Raw genomic sequence first — 23889 nt, 5'->3', positions numbered from 1 at the left:
AAAAATATATGAGAATAAAATTTTCTCGACTCGAAGAATCTCAGCCTTGTGCGCACAACCTGATCCATCGATTTACGTTCGAGTGTAACTCTTAGTGTCCCGATAGGAATCAAATGTTCTTGGACAAAGACTCTCGGACTCCTCGGTATAATTTATAATTCAAGTTGAAAGAGACCCGCCACTAAACTTTTTCGAAAATGTTATTGTATCGAAGACAGCGGGTCCACACGACGACAGTGATTCGTAAAGAAAGAAAAAAGAATCTGATGTCTCAATAGGATATTAAATATGAAATGTTAAAACCATAGTTTAGTTTAAAAAAAGATGCTGATATAAAGGTAGATCTTCTATTCTATTCTATACCCTCGTCATTTTGACGTCCAAGAATCGGTCGACTAAATCCTGATTTCGTTTAAACAAGGTGCGAGCGAATATGTGCATAGCTATTATATAGTCGAGAATCCGGCGACAATATTCGGACAACTCGCAAAAGCAACAGTGCATGTCGCCCCTCGGCCGTGTGAAAAACCGTATGTGTGAGCACAGAATACAGGGGGTAACTTGGCTGCCGCGTAAGTTCGATATGACGAGAATTAACGGAGTGGCGCGACGGCGCGGCAACGTAGATGGACAGGGTGGACGCCATTCGATTGATTTCCATTTAGTGGAAGAATGTGATTTTAAGCGAGGTGGCCGGTGGAATTTAACGAAACTGACAGAAGGGGAAATGCGTGTTTTTAATTCGTTTAGTCACATGGGAATATTGGCAAGAGGATAAAGGGTACCTTCGTGCGTTTAATGGAAAATCTGATATTAAAGCTCAAAGCTCCTAGAGGAAAAGAAAAGCGGTCTTATTAACAATAATTTTCTTAGCTATTCGTATAGAACAAATATTTCTCATATAACATTTTCGTCGCAACTTATTGACGACCGGAATGAACGTAATCGTCGATAAAGCAAGTTTACGAATGCAAAGTGGAACGAGAGATGCGAAAGCACTTTAAGTGCTGCGAAGTGCTCCTTGTTTTCCCGCTTTCCCGCTCTCTCACAGCGATAACGAGAGATTCGAGAGAAATCGCATTCCCCGCCGATGGACATTTTCCCGGCGTTGAAATTAATCTCCCGATAAATAACTTGCTTCACTCTCGAGCGCTCGTCTTCGACCCGGATAATTATGGTACTGCGATAAGGCTCGATGCTGCAAACTTCTTCGAGACTCGACGACTAATTCGTTAACGATTGATGATCGTATCGCGCGGCGTCGCAAACTCCCGCAGCTTTTTTCTCCCGCGGGCACGAGAAAACTTTTCCAATTAAATATGTCGAACCGCGAACGCAAGGATGCTTTGGAATTGATTACCTTGATTAAATGATTCTTATATATTATATTCTTTGAAAGCTCGGACGATTCTTTCACGAGTTATTAAAACGTGACTTATGAAAGTGCGCGTTTCAAGCTCATTAATTTTTTTACTACTAAAAATAATCAGTACATTTTATTATACTACTACTCTGTGTGAGACAAAAAATGATTAGCATAGAGTTTGATACAAATGCATCACAATGCTTTTTATGAGAAAAAACTAACTTTTTTCTTTTATATATATTAGAATGTTTAGATAAGCATCGAAGCGCGAGATCATTTATAGCGAGGTTTTAATAAATTATCTTACTAAATTGCCATAATATAAATACAAATTATTTCGCATTTGATTTAATATTATTACTCCAAAGTTATGAAATATTTAGTATTGATTGTACTCAGTTTACCCACAAGCGCGCGTTTGGAATAAAACTAATCACCCTGAGCAGGGATCGTCATCGGATTAGTTCCGTGTCGGGATGTAATTTTCCAGACTAAGGTAGGATCGAGAGCAAAAGCCGGGGCCACCCCGGGGAGTCCTCTTCCGAGATCAGTTAGAAAAACGAGAGAAGACCGACCACGATGGTGGACGTGCCGCGTCGCGCCGTGCCGTGCCGTCGAGATGTTTCTTGCGCGGAAACATGGATACGCCGGGGCTCCACGCGGCGAGGGATTCCGATTAGTCTGGTTTCTCGAATTGGCCGTCTTCCCATCTCGCCAGACACGCCCGGAATTTCGGTTAGACACATACGCAAGACCGAGCCACGTCGTTCACGTCGTTCACGTCAACAATGTAAATTCGGGTGTGACGTTTCGGAAACATCGCTCTCTCGGTTGAGAGCGAGAAAGTTTCGAAAGGGCGTAATCGCGAAATTTGAGAAAGTAGCAAACACGACTCGAGAGAGAGAAGCCCCTGACAAAATAGTTGCGAAATTCGAAAAGTGGGACAACGCCTCGACAATGTATTGGTTCTCCAAAAGATTTTATGCGCAGGAATATTCCGAAAAACTAACAAGTCGAATCGGTATCAGTTTGAGACGTTATCTTTTAGAATTTTACGATGTTTTGGCATGATGCATGATTCTAAGATTAAGATCAACGTAATTTCGAACCATTATTTTCTTGGCTGAATTCGTATCGCGTTCATGTATAGTAAAATAAGAGGCAGCTCGTAATTCTTTTACTTCTTCGAAGCTATATTTGCTCGTCTCGTTGAGCTATCATATCGTAAAAGCGACAATCTAGAAAAGAATTTCATCGCGGCGAGTTTAACGTTGGGGAAGAAATAACGTGATTTCACCGTCGGACAATTCCCCAAAAGGAAGGACGTTTCTGTACGGTTCTGTATTCCCGCATCGTGTTACTCCGTATCGCCATGATCCGTCAGGGGATTCGTAGAGAAACCCTAGAGCACGTTGCTACGGCGTCTTCAAGGTTATCGATCCTCGAGGACGACGCCGTGGACCGAGAGAAAGGCGGATCGACTATGGGAATTGCCAGCCGTTCTCTATCCTAAATCTTCACTTGCGGGACCCTTGAGGATCGACCCTCGACAAAAATCTGTTCGTTTGGTGCTCGATGTTCTGTAATATCTTACGTCAATTTTTCATCTCGAAGCTACTTTCAACTTATCTAAAGATGCAAAAATATTCGAAAACACCTGACGTGATCTCACACAATTTCATTATAGGATTATATTTACGATCACTCGAGTATTAAGGCTCGAGATATCAGATTTTCTGATCGAGGTCACCTGGTTCTCCATCGAATTGCAATGACCACTGTTGGCGCGATTCAAAACGCTAATTCACGCGAAAGCGCTTGCTGACGGGGCGAAAACTTGAATGGGCAAAATAATAAATCAAGCCCATCGGTCGATCGGTGGCGAGTAAGAAGCAGGACGAGGGGGGTGATGGGCAGAGAGAAGTCCCCATGTTGAGAGGAAGGAGAAAGAGGAGGCTGAAGATCATGATGGAATTAGGCGGCACAGGCTGAATGGATGGATGTGTCGAACGCGCGCCGCTCTACGAGATCGAGGGTTGACCATTTCGGGAGAGGGTTGCAGGTGGTGGCGGCGACGGCTGATCGATGCAACACCAGCGCCAGCGCCGCGTCGTTCAGCACCACGGGCGATGGAGGACGGCCACTACCGCCGGTATTCCCACTCCTCCTTCGCTTCCTCTGTATCTGTGATTCTTCTATCTTTCCGTCTCATCTCACGACCGTTCTTCCAGCCTTCTCCTTTTTCCCTCTTTCTTCCACTTTGTCTTCTTTTCTCGTATAATATACCGAATACGCACTAACTGACAGTATAATACCCGCCCCTCTCGTTCCATCCCTCCGTTATCATCCACCCTTCCTCCATTCCTGTTTCTCCACCATATCCCTCCGACTCTTTCCAGCCCTCCAGGATCCTCGCAACGATGTACTACGCACGTACTAACCGAGCGGCGCACGTCGGACCTTCGTGGGAGTCGGTGCGACCCTCTCCGCGTGCGCCACCCTCCAGACGGGGGTCGCCTCGGCGTAGCACCTCGCGCCGTTCTCTCTCCCTCTCGGCAATCTCGCAGGCTCAGTTCTCGCCTGGAGACCATCCGGTACGCAGGTGGATCCGGGACCATCCACCTTGAACCCCGGGTTGTCGCGATGACACGTCGGCTTGCCACGAGGTGAACGCGTCGGAAACGAGGTGCTTTTCGTCGTGCTTTTCTCGTGCCGCAAAATCTCCCTCCGCTCTTTCGTCCTGATCTCCTACTACTCTGCGGTCCGCTGCGGTTGGCTCGTTTTAATGCGGATGAGAATTGATCATGTCTGTCCCTTTAACCGCGTCTGTTATTACTTGTTTGCTTCCGTTAGTCGAATCTGATAGCTTGACGAGGCCGAGAAGAAAACCGGGTGTGGTAAAAGCGATTCAATGTGCATTTTAGAAATAGCTGAAATAGCGTGAACCAATCATTGAAGTTAATAGCTTGGCAATTGAGAAGTGTACATCGGCAGATTATTTTATCTATGAAAGATTGCAATTTCAATGTTTAATTTAACCTAATTTGTTATACGCTCTTCTTTGCTGCAGCCTCAATTATACGACTTGTTTGTATTTGATTTTTCCTTTAGGAGGTCTTGGCAGATCTTATTTCATTAACTAAATGCCGAGAAACGTAGAGTGCTTCAAAGAAGATATACAATTTACAAGATTGTGGTCACGTGATTATTGCATCATGCATTTCTGCTTTGTTAAATTTCCACATAGAATTCTAAAACACTTTCGTGCAACAACAACGCAATAAACGAAAGTACAGTTTCTAATTAATCTTCTCAGTTGTTTTTAATTTACCAAAGATAATTGATCAACACATTTATGAGCTGCACTTTTTGCCGTCTTTAAAAAAAGCTTTTTAGTAAATGAATGTACGTACAGATGTGATAGAAGTTATTGAATCATTGCGTTGCATGAGATGTTTGAGATAATCCACTTCGCGAAATGTCGCACGTGGACAGATGGAATCACAAACGTCTCGATCACGTGGCCACTGCGATCTCACCGGGATTACCGCCTGGTATCGATGCAATTTCGCGCATCAACATGGACTTCATTTGAATTAAGGATTAAATTGGCGATCTCGACGGCAGATTGGCTAATTTCAAGATTAATCCATGATTGAACTTTGACCTTATCCGCGTCGTACGATCGGCATATCGATACCTCACGTATTATTAGTTTAAGACACTTCAAATCGGATACATAATTGCCATCATTATCATTATTATCAATCTTATCCACAAAGTAGCTCCTTTTACTTGGTGTTATCTTTTCAGTTTTCAACGTTACGTATTTTAAGATTGTTGGTCCGATTGCCAGCAAAATGCTGCAAAGTGGCACAGAGATGGTAACAGAATTATATCCCCAGCGGCATCGTGGCGTCGTTCTTTCGAGGGAACTTTTTGTTTTCCATCCTCGCAGTCTATGTAACTGGCGACCGAGCCGAACGCGTCTTGGCAGGCACAATTTTCCGGAAAACGACCAAATACCCGGAGCGTTCCAAATAGAGTTCGTAATCAAAGTTCGAGTTTAAACCATCAAAATCAATTTTTACCGACTTCCGCGACGATACGCGTCAATCTATCCGAGAAAACTTATTTAAAATTAAGTTTGACTATAGGAGATTGAAATGTCATGTCATCATAAAATGAGAAAATGGCTTCTGCACTAAAACTTTTTGCAAAATTCGATAAGAGATTAAGTTGATATAAAATTAATTAGTGTTATTGATTTTCATCATGGAGGGATTTATCAGATAATTACAGCTTGATATCAAGATATCCTTTCCTCTCATTAAAGCGCAGTGTCCTATTTTAGAGATAAAGGAAACATGATACACTTTTATTAAGAAAAAGTAAAAATATACTTTCAAATCAAGTTACTGATATTGAGTAGCAGTAAATGATGCCTATACATATTTCTTGCCTAAAATATTGAAAGAAATTCATAATTCTATTTATATTCGAGCTGATAGTTCTATTCCAATTCAAGTTTTATAATTGTCTGTTAAACGTATATGTTTAATAATAGCACAAATTTAATTATTTAAATTTCTCCACGTCCATTACGGCAATCTGCAGTTTAGCACAAGAGCCACAGCCGATCATCTACCCCCTACGGAATAAAATTAATTCCGTTGCCTTTGTTTCATTATTCAATTCTCGGCTTATATCCGCCCTCGCTTCAGGGACAGCAATTAACATAATGAATTTCGGCCGCATCACACATGCCTCGCCATTTATCTTTTAGAAACGTTCAGAGGCCTAAAGTACCGGAATTAAACCGAACGGCGAATTCTCATGAGACTTGCCGAATAGCAGACAACGTTAAATTAAGATGACTTGCAATATCTCGCTCGCAATAACCTGCCAACGTTCAAACGTTTATTTTCACCACTTTGAAGTCGCTCGTTTGTTTCCATCGAATGTATCGCGTCTCTCACAAAGTCTCCTTTGACTCTCGTCGCTCATTAACGTCGTCGTCGTCAGCCTGAGATGCACCTTCTCTCAACCTCTTCGTGATTCTAGTCACGATTTTATTTTATATTGCAACTATTATTCACATCGCGTAAGTGACTTATCTGGAAAGCACTATCCGTTCTTTTCTCTCGTATTTGCCGCAGTTCTCTCGGTGATGTAAAAAAAAAATGAAACGTCTAGCAGATATTATGGACACGTTGTAACACGTATATGCAAATGAAAATGAGGATGTCTCCATGTGTACTAGATGCCAGGAGAATGACGCGCCATTGTTCCCACGCACGTCTGACTCTGACAGAAGCTCGATGATTCGTTTGCCGATCGGCAAGGCCGACTAGCCGTCGGCGATTGCTTTCACGCATGAACGTGAATCGCTTAGCCTCACCCGAATGAAAATGCACGACGTTTCTGCCGTGATAGTTGTCCGCCACGACTTCCGTCGGCTTCCGGTACTCTCGCGTCACAACTTTGCGCGATCAGGTTTCGAAGGAAGACATTTAGTATTCCGCCGAACTACGACGTAATCTCGTGGGATTTGCATCGAAACCTGGCAACGTATTCCTTGATAATCTTGTAACCGAAGTTAATCTGTTGCTTAAATCTAGACGAAGCTTAATCTAATAGCTAATCCAATCACCGAAAACATCTAAAATGTTGAACTGAAACAAATGTCCGCAAATAGGCAAGATTTCTTTATGATAAAATTGTTTTTGGCGCAAAATACGAGCATTAAGTCATGAGAACTATTGTTTTCATGTTATTTCATGGACCCGCTTCTCGAAAATGGATGATAAACGGTAAAGAGATACTCATTTCTTCAGTTTCAACGAAAGCAATAAAATTCGCTTTAGCGCGACTGAAAATCGTCGTGTTCGGGTATTCTCATCAATTCTGTTTTCTTTCTAATGACCGATGTGTGGTTGGCAATGGTACAGCGGACGTTTGACGGAATAATGTGCATGCTAAGTGTGCGCATACCGAAAGAGTTTTTGCGCGCTGTAACGTCGCGTGCAACGATAAATCATAGAGTCCTTCAAGCGGGAATGTAGACCATTTTTCCGCCACGGAGAAGAGAGGGAGAGGGAAAAATAGAAAAGCGCGCCGCATTTCCCTCTCCTCGAAACTTCCCAAATCATTCTCTCGCCGGATCACACTCGAAAATTTATACTTATCGCACCTAGATAGCGCGGATAGCGGATATAAGGAATTTCCTTTCGAAACCCAGCCATCCGCGCAATATTTATCTACGTTGAAATGCGATCGTGCCGATAGCGCGAGAGAGATGGACGATTCCGCACTTATCACTTCCTCATTAACGCGGCGCGTAATCGAATGCTAAATAATAGAATCTATTGTACGCTCGCGATGCGGAAGACGGGCTGAAATAAACGTGCATTTCTGCAACGCGTCATTGACATTCGGCCATTCAGTTTAATAATCGAATGCAATCTTCCCGTTATTGATGAAATCAAATATTAATGCGAGACTATATATATCACGATATCATAGTGACGAGCTTTTGTCGATGCAAACTGATTAGCTTCGTTATCGACCTGTACCTTGACGAGTATAAGAGTGTAATCCTGTAGATGTAGAAATATAGAATTTTCAACAATTGCGGAACGTAATTCGTTCTCTGTAGAATCTTTATTGATGATCACTTCATCGATAGACCTGATTTATAATTAATATCCTTTAGAAAGTTATAATTTTTCTTATTGCGAATCCGCGTGTCTAATTCATTCCTTTACGCTCAATTTAGCATTGATTTAATTATTTGATATAGCATCAGCGATCATTAGTTACTAATCGGTCAAACATCGTTAACGGGACATCCACGAGCCTAATTTAACGTGACCACACGAGCGGAGTCGTTAAACTCGCTTTGATGATTTTCAATAAGTGACGTGTGGGAGACGGGAGTGGAATACGCGACATAAATCGTATAACGGGGCCCGCGATGGAAATACCTCGCATGCCCACGCGGCGGGAGCTAAATTAACAGCATGCGGTGTAATTTTAGCGTAATGTAAATCGATATCGCTGCGGTGCTCCCCCGCTCTCTGCAGACCCCCTAAACGTGAACGTCACGGAATGCCGCTTTGTACGAGACATTTCGCGTCGCCGGCGGTATCGCGGCCGAGGCTGTAAATTTTTCAAACGGCTGGCAATCAGCCAGACATTTTTGTTACGAGCCCATGACCGGCGTAACACTACACACCGTGTCGTGCACCCTACTTTAATGAACACCTTCGCGCTATGCATCCGTGTCATCTGCCCGCGGCGCCGCGGCGGCGTGCCTACCATGCTTTATGATGCCCGCAAGTTCTCCCGTCTTATGTTACTTGTGTGAATATGTTTACGAGTATATCAGAATCATGTGACGTTTTACAGAGATATTTCTCTCTCGTCGCTTCTAATGTAAGATTAGTTTATATTTTCCTTTTATAGACTTCACTGTCTAATAAGTGTTTATAGAAGTGTAATAATATATTTAAAAAGGGAGGTAAGGGTATAGAAAAATGAGGAAATTTGAGATACCAAACGTAATTTTGATTTGTCAAAGAATCCGCTGTAGGAATTTCTTGAACGATCATCTTCTCCATCACTTCAGTGTCTATTTCTCCCTTCCAATATCGCTAAACGTTGACTGCGAAACACGAGCCAACTTCTACGACGCAAAGGCCGACGACCTGAGCCCAAGTCCGACGTAACCTCACCAATATTCCTTCTCAGATACTCGCCCGAACGAGTTCTCCATTCTCGAATCGAATCTGAACAGGCGGGTCGCGACGCGATCGGTTCCCTGCTCGACAATGTGATGTCAATTGTTGTGGTGAAATCGCCGTGCTGACGATCCCCAGGAAAGAAAAGAGGAGACGACGATGAACGGCGAGCGAGATTCGTGACTGTTTCGCGGACAGTAAGAAGAGGACCACGAAGAGCGAACGGAAGGAGGAGGAAGCGGGCCGGTCCGGTGGGGCCCCGGCCATGGGGGAGACAGCATGTTCTCCGAGCTGTGCAGGGAGACCCTGCGGAAGGCAGCAGTGTGTTACTCTGCTCGTGCAGGAAGTCCATCACCATCGCCACCAACGTCTCCGCCGCCATCACCCGCCAAGGAGGCAAAGACTGCTGCCAACGCTGACCTGGCAAATGTCCGTGACGCCAGCCACGAAGGAGCCAGAGACCATCACCAGTACCATCATTCAGGGACCACCGCCGGAAAGCGAGCGTCGCCGACCGGAAACGCCGCCGCCGCCGCCGGCGAGTCCAGAGATCCGGCCTCAGAAAGATCGGCCCCGACCGATCGTCCAAACGACTTCAGGGAGTACGTTTACGTCCGGTGCGCGACTGACATATTAGTTCATTACTCTCACGCAGTACTCTTCGGGGACAGATCGAGCATCGACCGTCGATTTCTTCATCGTGCTTGAGAACTCGCGTTATCTAACAGATAAAAAAAAGACTTGTAGTTTTTTCTGAGCAAATACTCCTCCGAAATGGACAGTTCATCTATCGACCCCCATAGAACTAGTTATCTGAATTTCTATGGTTTCTACTTCACTTCGCGAGTTTTTGTTACACAGGTGAAGAATAGAAATAGCAATTGTAATTAATGATTTTTATGAGTAAACGCTTTATATAGAAATACTTTGTATAATTATACGAAAGCGTGAAATATATTATTATGGTTATTATTTCACTCTATATAGCTATCATTAATTTTGTAACATTAATCTATAGCTTCAGGTTAATTAACGAAAACACGATAACCAGAAAACTGCGTGATTGTCATTTTCACGAAACAATGGCGTCGAACGACATTTTCGCGTCGCGATGGTCGATGCTCGTGTTGGATCTATTGATCCATTAGGACGGCTTGACGTTGTCATCCGAGGAAATTGATCGATCACATGCATCATTCGGTGAAGCTCAATGCAGAGTCCGGCTCGCTCACTTCCATTTCACATTCAGATACCCGAGATTAGCTTCAACGTACTGTTGTCGGATAAAATCAACAGGCGTAATATCCCGATTTTCAACATGGTGCTCGTACGACGGCGTCATTCACACTTATTAAAACAAGTTATTCATTTGTATTTGCTCGCGCTTTCTTCTGAATCCATAGCTAAACGAGCCGTTATATCCAATCTCGCGATTATCACTATCGAATTAATAGTTTGCAAGTTTACACAGCTTACATTTTATTTTATTTATTATTACATCATGAAGTAATGAAAGAAAGCAATTAAAAATTAAATCATGTAACATCGTAAATGAATGATTTTATTAATTAAACTCGCATTAACGAGATATCGCGACGTTTGTTTGTCGTGCCAAAAATCGTCTCGACACGTTTCTCGGATCAAACTCATTCGGTTCTCGCGATACCGAGTCTCATGTCCGAAAAAAAAAATTTAGAAAGAATTCTACCCTGGCGCGTAAACCGTGGCGTAAACGTAAACGTACTCCCAGAAAGCGGCCGGCGATGCCCACTGACTTCAGCAAACGATTGCCTGGACTCGAAGCCAGAGAAGGGCGACGTGGCGGCACGTACGGTGCCGCCGAGTCCAGGGAGTCCCGATCGGTGTCCCCCGAGAAAGGAACAGCACGTCAGCGCGAGGACCACCGAGGAGGCGGTGGAAGCGGCGGAGGAAGTGCCGGCAGCGAGTGCGGCAGACCGGACTCGAGAGTCGGCCGACGATCCCCAGGGTCGTCGCCCGAACCCGAGGACAACTCCTCAACTTCTGGCGACGAAGGTACCTTCCCCTGTTGCTCGCATGCACGCTGAATTTTTCACCGGCCGGCTCCGACCAGATCCGTCGGTCTATCCCGCGGGATTGTATAGTAAGATATTCGCGTGCCTCTCGCATGTCGACGCGAGTTCAATCGTGTAATTCGTACGGCTACTGATACTAAAAATACAAGACTGATCCAGGGTCTCTGAGTAGGGATCCTATTTCTTATTCGTAATGATATACACCGTCCGACTAATTTGGAAACGATATCTCTCACGAGAGATATGGGAGAATTTAGTCACACACATCTTTGGATGTGGAATTAATAATTAAAAAATAATCAATGTAATGTGCCTTCCGTACAGCTTTTAAAAATATGTGATGAAGATACGCTATGAAATATATTTCTAGTTACATTGAGGTGCAAGTATCTCGTTGCATATCGATGCAAGATGCCTGTAAATAGAAATTGAAATTAAAATTAAAATTGAAATTAAAATTAATAAAATTAAAATTAAAATTAAATTTTATTTTTATAACTTCATTAATATTATTTAATATTATATATATTACTAATATTATACTTATATTAATGTATACATCAGATTAAAGAGGATTGAAACGTGAGATTCTTGTCATTTTTAATCATAAATATTTTTATGAACATGAAGAATTAACGAACCAAATAGAACCTTTCAAAAACGGAGTTATTCATGGAAAGAGAGTTATTCATATCAAAATGTTGAATGATAATCCCCTGCGAGTGTTCGGTCGGGATAGTAGAAGTTCGATGGGATCTTCGCGTTCAAGATATACCTACTCTTGGGGATTGCGGGAGTTGTTGATCGTGGCTCTTTGAGAAATCGAGTTCATGAAGTTGCAGGGAGTACCTCGGCGACGAAGGTGAACTGAAAGATCTTAGATAGCTCAATCGAAAGCAAAGACCGCGCGTGATCGCAGAGAAAGCATCAACGTTTAGCTCCTTCGCGTGCTGTCGCCTTAGTTACATATGTCATGTAAATATGTCACTTGGAATTTGAGGATTTGAGATGTGAACGTAACATGCAGTCGGGATTTCATCCTGTACCATGCTCTTTACCAAGTATCAGATTATAATATTCGTGAATCGAAGAAAGAAATTACTTCTATAATCTGGAGAATGTATCCATTCTTAGATTTATCATGCAAATAAAAAATGCAGAAACCTCGTAAGATATTGACGATAACTCGACGGAATTTTAAATCAACTATACACTTGCTATACGCTTTCTTTTACGTATATACTCGCTAAATCGCAGAAAAATCAAAAAATCGACCACAGATTCATACCGTTCTGACATTTCTGCACTTCACTTTTTTTATTTCATATTTTAGCTCTGCAATAAATATGGACCGAGAAATATTTCGTAGTCAGTCGTATATGTATTTTTATTTCGCACATTGCAAGAAAGTGAAGCTTGAAAAAGAGAGGCCTTGGAGAGAGAATCCTTCTGACGATGATACTAGCTATTTCATGTCTTCATATAATTCCGTGCGCGATGCACCCGGCTCGTTTATCTCTTCACTGCGTAACGTTCCATGCTTTACAGAAAAAGGAAACTCGACTTCAAAGAAGTAACAAGATTGGAACGCGACCGCGCTGCTTTATTCCTAGATAAACAATCTGCGATCGATTGCGAGGGTTCCTTTTGTCGTTCTCTTTCCTATTGTGTCCTGGGACTCTGATCGTCTCTGTAATCGACATGAGTACTCTTTTCTTCCTTTGGATATTTTTATATTCTTTTATATACTCTCCTAAAATACATCCTATTATTATCGCGTCAATCTCTAATAGCCGCAAATTTTTTGATAAATTTTTAATCAGTGTTTAAAAAAAAAAGCTAATATAATATTTAGACATTACACAATTTAAGTAACTAAGATAATTTCAGTAACTTAAATAGATTCCGCAATCGTTTCATTAAAAAAGATGGTAAAAAGATTCAACAATAGAATCGTCAAATATTTTATAGTCAAGTTTTATATTTTATTCAAATTATTTTATATAGGATTTGAAATAAAAATGATTCAGTACGTTGTATAATTAAGCGTCACGCGGGTTGAAAATTATACGATTGGATTTTACGAGCTATTGACTTGCTTTGCTATCGCGGCGGATCGTTCTCGCCAAGATCCCTGATAAGAGGCAATACGTTGATACACTCGAGGATGCCCGAATCGCTGCGCTGGCATCTTGACGCGGCACCTTTTCTCGTAATCGAAACTTCCCTTCTTTTCCCGAGACTTTCGCAACTGCATCGACTGCACTCGAAGCCTAAAAGTACCAGGAGCTATCTTGCAATGTGCCAACTCGCGATGCTCGAGGACACTCCTCGGGGTTTGCTTGCGATACCAAGTTTCTTTCCATGTGTCTTCTGACGTATTAGATATACTTTAAAGAATTTAACGCGATTGTCTTTTCAACAGATTCTTCGATATTTAGAATTTAAAACTCACAGATTTATAACTTATGTAAAAATTCAATCGAATTTATTATAAATTATAAAGAATATTTATAGCTTTATTTGCCATATAAGAAATATTTAAAAAATTAAAATATACGATATATATATAAAATTATAAATAGAAATCCATTCTGTGTAATCTGATACAGATTATAGATCTTAAAGTTTTGGGCTTTAATGTTTCAATATTAAATCTGTTGATGATTAAAGCTCAAATGAAATATCTGTTAAGATAAAGTTAAGCATGACGATGAAGTCAAGCAAATAAAAGCAGCTTTCTGAGAAGGAGATGATATAATGTAAATTTTTTTATGTCTACATTGTCTACAGGATTCGTTAAATCGAACAAAATGTCTAATTTTATGTTTCTTGTTCTTTTCCAGGTGAGTATTCGCCCAAGTTGATGGAAACGTCTTATCTTTCTTCTGCGGCGTCAGGTATTTATAGTGGAAAAGCCATTTGCATAATTAAACCTTAATTTACGATTCTACAACTGATACCCATTAAGAAACGAGAATGTGATTTTCTCCGAAACAAAATCTAACTGCATTCAATCTCTGAGAAGAGAAAAGAAATTTCTTTATTATCATTATCGGAGATTATCGTATTTACATTGATTTTCGACTTTACTCCTTTTTACCGCACTGTGCTACTTGAAGGAACTTGAAGGAGTTCGCGATACGAGAAGTAAATGTTATCGCCGGCAATCGGATTACTGGCTATAAGAAGACGCAATTAATTTAACGAACTTAATTCCAACGAGGTCACTGTCCGATTTAGCTCCAATTCGCGTTCAACCAGCGTTTTTCCCATTGGCACTTGTCCTCTTTTTTTCTGTCACTTTTTCTGTCGACACGAAAGACTTTGCTCATTGTTCGGAAAACGCACTTCGAAACTCTCTCGCAAAGTTGGAACGTTTTCTTCAAATGTTCGCGCACTCTTCGGGAGAGAGAAATATCTTTTCGATAACTTCAATCAACACTGCCGGCATTCTTCCGAGATGAACGTCATCCCGGTTGAATCGCGAGTTTCAAAACTATCAATCAAACTCACGTTGCGTGATATTATTGCCCGTGTTTCGCATAAACGTCGACGTCGCGTTGAAGTTCAGTAGTAAATCGTTTCTCGGTCATTAATTCGATTACGTCGTCCGCTGGCAACCGTGATTAAACGTAGTTATAAATTATGAAGATTATTGCTTGAAATTTGCACTGGCTTAACGTGACATGATCTAATAAATTACATAGCTACTTCACTTGTGCACTCTGACCTTTTGATATTACAAATTAATTCTTTCTTCGAGTAAATTAGTTAACATTTTTAATTTTGTAATGGATTTTGGAATTTTATAAATTGTACATATTTTTTTAAACTGCTATGAGAACTCTTATTTTAAAATGTGTCATCATATTTCTAATTCATGGCGATTGTTGTATGCACGCTGCCATTCGTATACATGACTGTAAAGACACTGTTAAATATTGAAGGATGAAATTTAAAACAATAACATTTTATTATTTTTAACTACTTAATAATACTGTTTTGTGTTAAAATAATAAATTTTGAGACAAAACAAAATGTTAATTTAACTAAATTAACATTGTTTTAGTTAAATGAACGATATATTGAGTAGGAGCAGTGGCGACTTATAGAAATAGTTGAAAATGACTCAAATTTAATATAATTTGACACTGCGAATTTAACAGTGGATAGCGACCGACTCTATTTAGTCACTGTTTCGGAGCTAGTGGCAGATGCTTAATTTGTACATTTGTAAGTTTCGGGCGCATTAGTTGTTCTCTTCCGACATCGATCCTCGGTATGCCCCGCGATATTAGTTGCCGGGAAGATATATTTTACTAATAGCTTTCTTAGTTGGTCGACGATGTTCGGATATCTGGAACGCGTATCTAGATCGTGGAATTCCGAGTTTCCGGCGAAACTTGGACTTTCGGCGTGCCTCGATCCGCATATTTGCTAAGCTACAGTTATTTACTTTGAAGGGAAAAACAAATTTTAAGTAACTTCTTCCACTGCGTTTTTACGACGAAGAAAGGGGTCGAATATTTCATCTCATGTGAGAGAATTTACTGAACTCGGTATATGCCGTTGCATCACATAAAGAAATACATAACTGTATATTATTCAGTGTATACGTAACTCTACATGGATCACAGAAAACGCTTGTCTCACAAAGACTTTCCTCCTTTCCGATTGAGATCCTCGACACTCTGTCTCCTCTCTTTTCTGATAATCTAATTTCATCACCGATTAAACGTACTTTCGGGACCGTAGGGGAGACAAAGATTTCAATTAACAGCGACGTCGCAGTACATTAAACGACGTCAAGATTTTATCGCGAACTGGCCTCAAAATTTCACACCAAGTTTACAAGTCTCGCTTACGGCTAAGTTTTCGTAAGCTGTCGACGTCGTGCATCTCGAGCTTAGAGATGCGCGCTTTCTCGGATAGCGGAGCCACCCCCGCCGTTGTTTTAATTAAATCCGACCGGGAAGTATCGAAGAATCTCTCGACCGGCGAAATAGGCGGTGACGGGTTCGTGTTGTTCGTTTTGCTCGATACACGTTGCCCGAATTACTTTGGAATAACCAGACACGTTAACGGAAAGCCCGCTTCGATTCGACGACGTGCAGGATGCATTCGGGAACACCCGAGGCAGACATCAAAGCTTCTATCCGAGAAGTTGTCGATTCACCTGCTGTTTCACTCTCGAGCTGTCGTGCTCTTCCGAACATTTATCTCGTCTAAGTTTTTCCTACAGATCGCGTGATTCGAACGTGAACTAAATTTTTGAAACGTCCGTCGGGAGGAATTTTCAGCGACGTTTCCTCCAGCCGTAAATGTGTTTGCTACTATAGAGTCTCGTTGAATTTGATAATTTATTGTTCTTATGTATAGGTGACGTATGTATGTATATTATGCAGTGAATGTATTATAATTTTAATCACGATCTAAACGAAGAAAAAACAAATTATTGAAATAATTTTAACCTGATTTGATCGTTAAAAGAGGATAACACTGTTTCTTAGCGTTTGTGAAGCTCTCTAGTGGGAAAATAATCCCGAAGGAAGAATATTGTCTCTTGTTAGTGGCGGATTTAACGGAGGCGGCACAATATGACATCTCCGCCATAACTCATCGTAACCCGCACGGGTCTCGTTGTATAAGCGGAAACGGCGATCGGTTATCTCGCAGCTGGATGCAGTTCCGTTTCGCACGATGCTCGGCAGCAATAATTACGCTCAACGACGCTAATGGGCGATTAATTATTTCCCGGCGCATCTTTGCAAGTTTACGCGCGATCGCTGAACTCCTCTTAGCGAGTAAACCGACTTGCGAGTAATTAATTACGAGATATTGTTTACGATTCTCGCGTGCAAAGGCAAAAGCGCGCAATATTACATACAACGGCCGTTTCGAATCGCCGGTATGCCGGATTCGCGAGATCCGCCTCGTTGTAGCGGCCAAGTCCATCGTTAAAAGCTACTCCTCGCTAACGAGTTTCTTGCGCGCCTCCGGTCCCAACGTCGATAAATCGTCCAATTTGGGGCGCCTACATGCGAGCTGTAAATTCGCGTTTATTCGGTCCGAGCCATCAAGCCAAGAGGCTTTCTCCGTCTTCGCGGAGGCAATAACCATTTGCCCGTTGCATGGAATTTCATCTAATTCGGAAAATAGCTGAGTATTCGTAGAACGAAAACAACATTGCAATTAGGAAAAATATCAACAAATATATTAGAAACCAAAGTATCTCACTATTTAAAGGAACCGTTTCTTTTTTTAATCAACCTTAGAACATTTTTCGGAATAATTACACTTCAATTATTTCTAAAGTTTTCGAATTAACAAGAATATTTTCGCGTTTTACGATGCGTTCAATGATCTCAGATGGACAGATTTGTTGTCAGTTAATGTTGCTAAAAATTTTTCTAAAGATTAGATATCGATAACTTGATAGTAGTGTGTAATAACAGCGCTATAAATCAATGCCATTCGCAGATCCTAGCTCGCTTTAATTCTGCCCTTTTTTGCCGACCTCCCGGAAGAACTGAGAATGCATCCTGGTCTTATCTAGTGCTACGACTGCAATTACTCTGTAAAAGGCGGGATAAACGCAGTCGGCGTCGCCCTTTATTCTCAGGACCTTAGACGACCCAGAAACATCCTATTTTCTATGCTGAGCCATGCCGAGCGCTGTCGGCCCACGAATAGTAATTATTGCGGCGAAAGTAGTGGCGTTTATCGTCTCGAGTATCAAACGAATCATTTATTTAAAGCGCGATTCTAATCTCGTAAATTGAAGAGGGTGTGAAAAAGGCTGAGCAGAACTAAACCGTAAAATGTCAGACTGGCAAAGTAAAAAAGAAGTAACACCGTTTCAATGACATTTGATCATCTTCAACCTACGAGAAATGTCATCGTAATGCCACAAACTATGATATATATGCACAGATTACGATATAACAATCGACAATATATTTATAACATAGACATAAACGTTCGCATCACACCGATATTCAGGAGACGATTGAATTGTTTTCTCGTTGAATATCAATAACTCGAAAGCGTGGGCGACTTTCCCGGAGAAAAATGAGTGGAATGAATTGACGATCGACTTCGGCCATTAATCAGATGGTGCGGACAGCAGATGGCATGGCGAATGAAATGGCTGCGCTCGGCGCAACGGATCGGCCGTCGCGTAGACTCGATCGTAGATGCTAATGACCCGACAAATTTTCCGATTGTTCGCCGGCAGTCAGTAGAACTCGCGCTCGAGTGATAAACGAGCCCGAGATTCCGATGGATTGAGGTCTGGCGCGAAAAAGTCGACCGAGGCTTCCGACGTTCATTCTTGGCGACACTGCGCTCTAAGGAATGGCGAAAATAGAATTCCCACGTCTTTGTGACGAACGACCCTTTGGCGGCAACGCTTTTTACGATGAACATGAACTTTGAATAAAACAATAGGATTATTTATTCTTCCACGCACGCAATTATGATTAATTTCATTGAGTCACTTGATAAAGTTTTAAAAGTTACTCTTCCTAAGACGAGTACAATACAAAATAACAAAATTCGAATAACAAAAATAATTGTTAGCGTATTAACTTCGTTAGATATTTTTATACTTTCCTGCATAATAATTCATATTTTTATCACTTTCTTTTATATTTTATAATTTGCTGCTGTCGGGAGTGAACTTCATTAAAAAACGACTGGACAACTACATGATTAGCTGCATTTTTTTGGTGGAAATACACAAAAGATACAGCCGCTAATGCATTGATTCGAGGAAATTAAACCATCAGCTTTTTGTTGCTCTCTTAATAGAGTGACCTAATTTACACTTCCGTCCTGTTTCGGTCCATCTTGCCTCCACGGATATCGCTGGAAGAGAGAAATTCCTTGCGGCAACGGCTTGCCAATTGAAATCCGCCACAAAAGAAGAAAATGAGAACTTTCCTCTGAAGAAGCCGACGGAAGAGGACGCGAACCATTTTTGTGGGTTAGAATGCGAGCAATCGGACCTCATTGAGCATTCTTTTCTCTCCTTAAGATTCGTTTGAAGATAGAGTCATCACGGCTTTTATCTCCTTTCTTCGACTAAAGCGCCGCGCAAATGCATAAACGGGGTTCGACAGGATAATCAGATATCTAGCCGAAAGAAATTCTACCGCGCGATTCTGCAAATAGCCTATTCCCCTCCGGCGGAAACATTTTCCGGCACAAAGGCGAAAAATAAGTAAAAGTTACTGTGTAATATGTGAATTAACAATAAAATCGTCTTCTCTTGTTAAATTAATATCTGCAATTCATATGCTCGATACATTTTTTATCAATTCTTTTTTCTTTTTTTAGATCACATCGTCGCATTATCCCTGTTTTTGATTTATTTACTCTTATCTGAGAAAAATTTCGTTTAATATCCAACATTTGTCTTTATTATGTCTCCGAGCGAGCGCTCAGAGCTTTCAGTTACCGAATAAAGACATGACTGTTATCATACTAGCTGCACACTTTCCATACATATACGAGAATTTACCTTCGCGATGTTTTGTCGCTGATATACCTTCGTGCTCCGGAATATGCGGTTGCCAGGTGCACGGAAGACCTTTCCTTCGTATCCGAAACTTTATTTTTCTTACCTATGCCCCTCGCCGAAACTTTCGGCTCGTTTAAAGATATGTTCCGGCGATATTACCACGCACGTGGCGCGCACGGTGACAGAAAATGGTTTTCCTTCGCACTAGAATATGAACTATGAATATGAACTATATATTCCGTTCCCTCTAAATGCCATTCCGGAATTGGATTCGGCGAGATGGCCAAGAAACACATGGCTGCGTGACGTAGGAATCGATATTTATTCATTCCAGCGTTCAGGGACAGAAAGCGTAAAGTATACTTAAGAGTAAGCTCCGCTACAGCATTCTCTGTACTACTTACTAAAGTAACGACAAATCAAAATATAATCAGAAGTAGTAAAACAACAACGCGGTGGAAGAGAATAAAGTAAAGATTCCTTGCTGAGATACAAATTACATTTAGATCCTCTCGAGAACGCAGCTACGTTTTCGCGGAAATATAATCACGCACCCTTTTGCGTCTTTTTAGAGATTATATATATACGCTGTAAGGTGTGCACTCATATGAGTCAAATGTACGCTCTGCAAAGTTCGGGAAGCGACACTTGGTGAAACAAAATCTAATCTCTTAATTAAGTTTCCTGCGCGTGAAGCTTAATCTCAGCTTTTGTCTCGATGAACATGAAACGGTAATCGCTCCGAAATTCTCGCGGCCATTCTCGGTGTTTTATATTTTTGGATACGGCGGTCGATTTTCCTGCATCATCGAGCAGCAGCGCGAAATGAAAACAAGCGCCGAGGTCTGAATTGTCGGCTCGGATAAGCCTGCCTTCGTTTTTCCTGCCCGATACGTACATATTTTTTTTGTGACTTTTCCTCTACCCTTTTATTTTTAGTTTTACATCGCGATGCCGTTTTATGTCCGCATACTAAAAATCGTTTTCGATGCGATAGATATGACAAGTAGGCTGCACGAAATTTCGCCCTTGCCTGCACCGAACGTATCTCGTTTTATCAGATATTTATCGATTATATATTTCAAGAGGTAATGCCTATCTCTCGTGATTTCAAATCTCCGTAAAGTGCCTGTTGAATTTGAATCATTCGTTGGATTTTTTTTCTGTACACGTATTATAGATACTTATACATGCTATCTGGATTCGTGCAGTAATTTAGTAACCATTCAGTCGACGTAGGGGCACAAGCCACGTAGGGGAAAGCACGCGTGATTTCGTGAGATGGTTCTGCAGATGCAAATGAATCCATATCAAACGTCCAAGCGAGAGTTTCGAATTGAATCAGCTGTGTCCCTTCCGCATGCGGAACGTCGACGCTTGTACGTCAGCGGACGGTCAGAAAATTAAGGCGATTCAGCGCAGGTGGCATTTGACGCGCATCGAATTAGATTATAATTGCATTCCGCGGACATCAGAACAATTAATTTGTCATGCAAATAATCGTGGAGGCGTCTTTGTCGGAATGCTTTGATAGAATATCCTTATTATTGAATCTGCCATCGTCCATTTCATAATGATCGACCCTCGTTTTGGTCTTTCCTTGGCATACGTGGGTCAACGGCGTCCGAGCCAAAATGATATCTGCTTGTAACTGTAAAACTTGCAAGCCTGCCAGAAAATATTAAATAAACGATGTTTATCAAAATGACTATAAAATCGTCAACTACAATGTAGACAGATGTTTCATAAATTTTTTCAGATACTTTAAAATACAGATTTTTTAAAATACTTTAAAGTAGGGAAAAATAGCGTTGAACGTGACAGACTCACGTACGCGTAGTTAGAAGGTACCGAAAAAAGGTATGCACGTTAAGGGTTAACAAAATCGAATTTTTTTTTAGTTGTACATAGACAGTATTTTTCTGGGGGTGCGATCGCATTTATCTCATTTTTATGCAAAAGCTGTTATTTGTGTCACGCGCTTCATTCGACCGGGCGTGGATTAAAATGATTAAAACCTTAACATCGCGCTGACATTATTTTATTCAGGACACGCTGACGTCGAGGCCTTCGATATTATTCCGACGTGCACGCAACACATACATTTCCTTCTATTTTTTATCCGCCTGCTCCTAGCCGATTCCCGGTGGAACGCATTTTATTAAGGAAAGTAACGTTTCTTTATTCGCTCCGTAAATTACGTGGAAACCCCGACGTTTCGGATTCTGGTAAATAATCGTATGTACGATACTCTTAGGATACACACGTGTAAATACTTCATTCCAGTGTTTCAAATCACAATGCGATGCGCAAAGTGCTCACTATGATTAAACTGAAATACAAAAAAGATTGGCAGAGCTCTGACAATATTTCCTTGTTTATTAGTCTCATATTTTGTACTTGCAATATTTACGATTTCTTCTCACGAAATACATTCTTTATTCTGTACAGAAATTTACTGAGAAAGAAGTTAAATAATATTGTAACATTTTATTTTGCACATTCAACGCTTTTTACATGTCAAACAATCTTGAGATTGATAGCGAATAATTTGAACTAGCGCCCAACATCGCGAAACTGATAAATCGACGAAGTCGCTCCGTGAAGATACAGTCAAGTAAAAATCATCGAAAACACGCAACAAAAAAATTTAGGATGGACAATGAACAAAGAAATGACACATACAAACGTCGCCTGGAAATTGGTGCCGGGAATTGAACCCCGGTGTAAGTCGACGTGTCTGACCATGTGGATCATTTATCACTGCAAACATTTGTCTCTGACATTTTCAGTATGGATAAATGTCAGTTCGAGCGATATGCGGTCTTTTCACACTTGGCACTGCATTCGAAACTTGGAGTCGTTATGAGTTAAACGATGGTTCAAGGGAAAGAAATAATGTGAATTAAATACCAAATTATACAACGCGAGAAACGAATAGAACTTAACATTCATTCCGAGGAATTCTTATGAAATTCTAATGCGCGGAAGAAAGTAACGTAATTTAAATGCTGGATAGATTTCCACTCGGAAGAAGTGGCAACGCGAGCCGCAGCGAAATTTCGGTCTAAAGCAGGTTGGAAGTAAACGCATTTTTTCTCATCAGTATACAAGAAGGATTACAATTCCTCGAGCGTACAATTTCTTTCCTTGTTTTTCTTCAAGATAATTCCATACTTTTACGATTGCATTTATCTCGGTGCGAAATAGTGGCCGGCGTATATATTACAGATAAAATAATTGCGGCATTTGCGCCGAACAACAGATGTTTCTCTTCGTCATATTTGCGATCGATGTTATTACGGCGAATAACGATCTGGTTTAACGGGGACGATCATAACCGAGAGGAAGCCCGCGTTTATGTTCGTCGCCACCGTAAACGCGAATCATTGCGCCAACCACTGTTGAAATATGCATTTTTTTGAGATGCATAATGAAAGTTTGTTCGAATAATATCGCTTAATGCGAGATTTGTATCCTGTAAAAATTTATAGCACTTTAACATTATCTCAAAAACATTTATTTCCTGATTTTAGGGTCGAAACCAATTCATCTCTTCTCCTCTCTGTTTCATTTCACGATTTTAAAGTAATTTCAAAAATTCCCTGACATTTCGAAAAAATTTAATATGTTTTTCTGCGAACTGTATTATTTAAGACAAGGCAAGTCTTATTGCAATCCTAATATTGTCAGAGGGGATGATTGTCGCGAACGCTTAAAGTTCTGGTTTCTCGAGAGCTTATTTTCTACCCGCAGGTCTAATAGATCGCCCTGTTTTTTTGTTAGAGACCACCCAGCCGTTAAATTAATATATCGCTTGATAGCCGTTGCCTTTCCCGTCCATCACTGTTCTCCCTTTTCTTCCTCGTGGCAGCCTCGTACTTTTAAGGCTCTGTGTTGCCTTGACGAGGGAGAAAAACGACGTCGGGCTTTCTCCTTGGCTTTTCGCAAATGCATTGCAACCTTCTTTCTTATAAGAAACAACGAACTACTATCGTGAAAATAGCGATTTTGTGATAAGGCTTTTTTAATAAAAATATTCATGACGGAAAATATCGATATTGGCATAACGAAGCTATCAGTTTCGTCAAATTCAATTTTAGCGTTTTAATAAACTTCAATCTTAATGCATAAGGACATAATATAATTATAGATACTTTCGGCCCGTTTAGATTAAATATATACAAAATTTAATAGCAC

At 41.0% G+C, this 23889-nt stretch overlaps 1 protein-coding gene across 44 annotated transcripts in view; it reads left to right on the top strand.

Annotated features, from left to right (window-relative positions):
• The window catches only part of LOC139818089 (uncharacterized), a 151146-nt gene that overhangs the window by 99873 nt on the left and 27384 nt on the right, over positions 1 to 23889 (top strand). For 11 of the 44 annotated variants that reach the window (XM_071786552.1, XM_071786545.1, XM_071786556.1 and 8 more), the window contains one exon: positions 14009 to 14062. The exons of 21 other annotated variants lie outside the window; for them this stretch is intronic. In XM_071786552.1, coding sequence (XP_071642653.1) covers positions 14009 to 14062 — 54 coding nt within the window. Of the gene's footprint in view, positions 1 to 8995; positions 9726 to 10804; positions 11143 to 14008; positions 14063 to 23889 lie in introns of those variants that run through there. 12 more of the 44 variants (XM_071786533.1, XM_071786528.1, XM_071786520.1 and 9 more) reach the window with 11 other exon arrangements.

This window comes from Temnothorax longispinosus, chromosome 8, assembly GCF_030848805.1.
Source record: "Temnothorax longispinosus isolate EJ_2023e chromosome 8, Tlon_JGU_v1, whole genome shotgun sequence".
Classification (NCBI taxonomy): Eukaryota; Metazoa; Arthropoda; class Insecta; order Hymenoptera; family Formicidae; genus Temnothorax; species Temnothorax longispinosus.
Note: the sequence above shows the minus strand (reverse complement) of the source record. Positions and strands in the feature narration are given on the sequence as shown.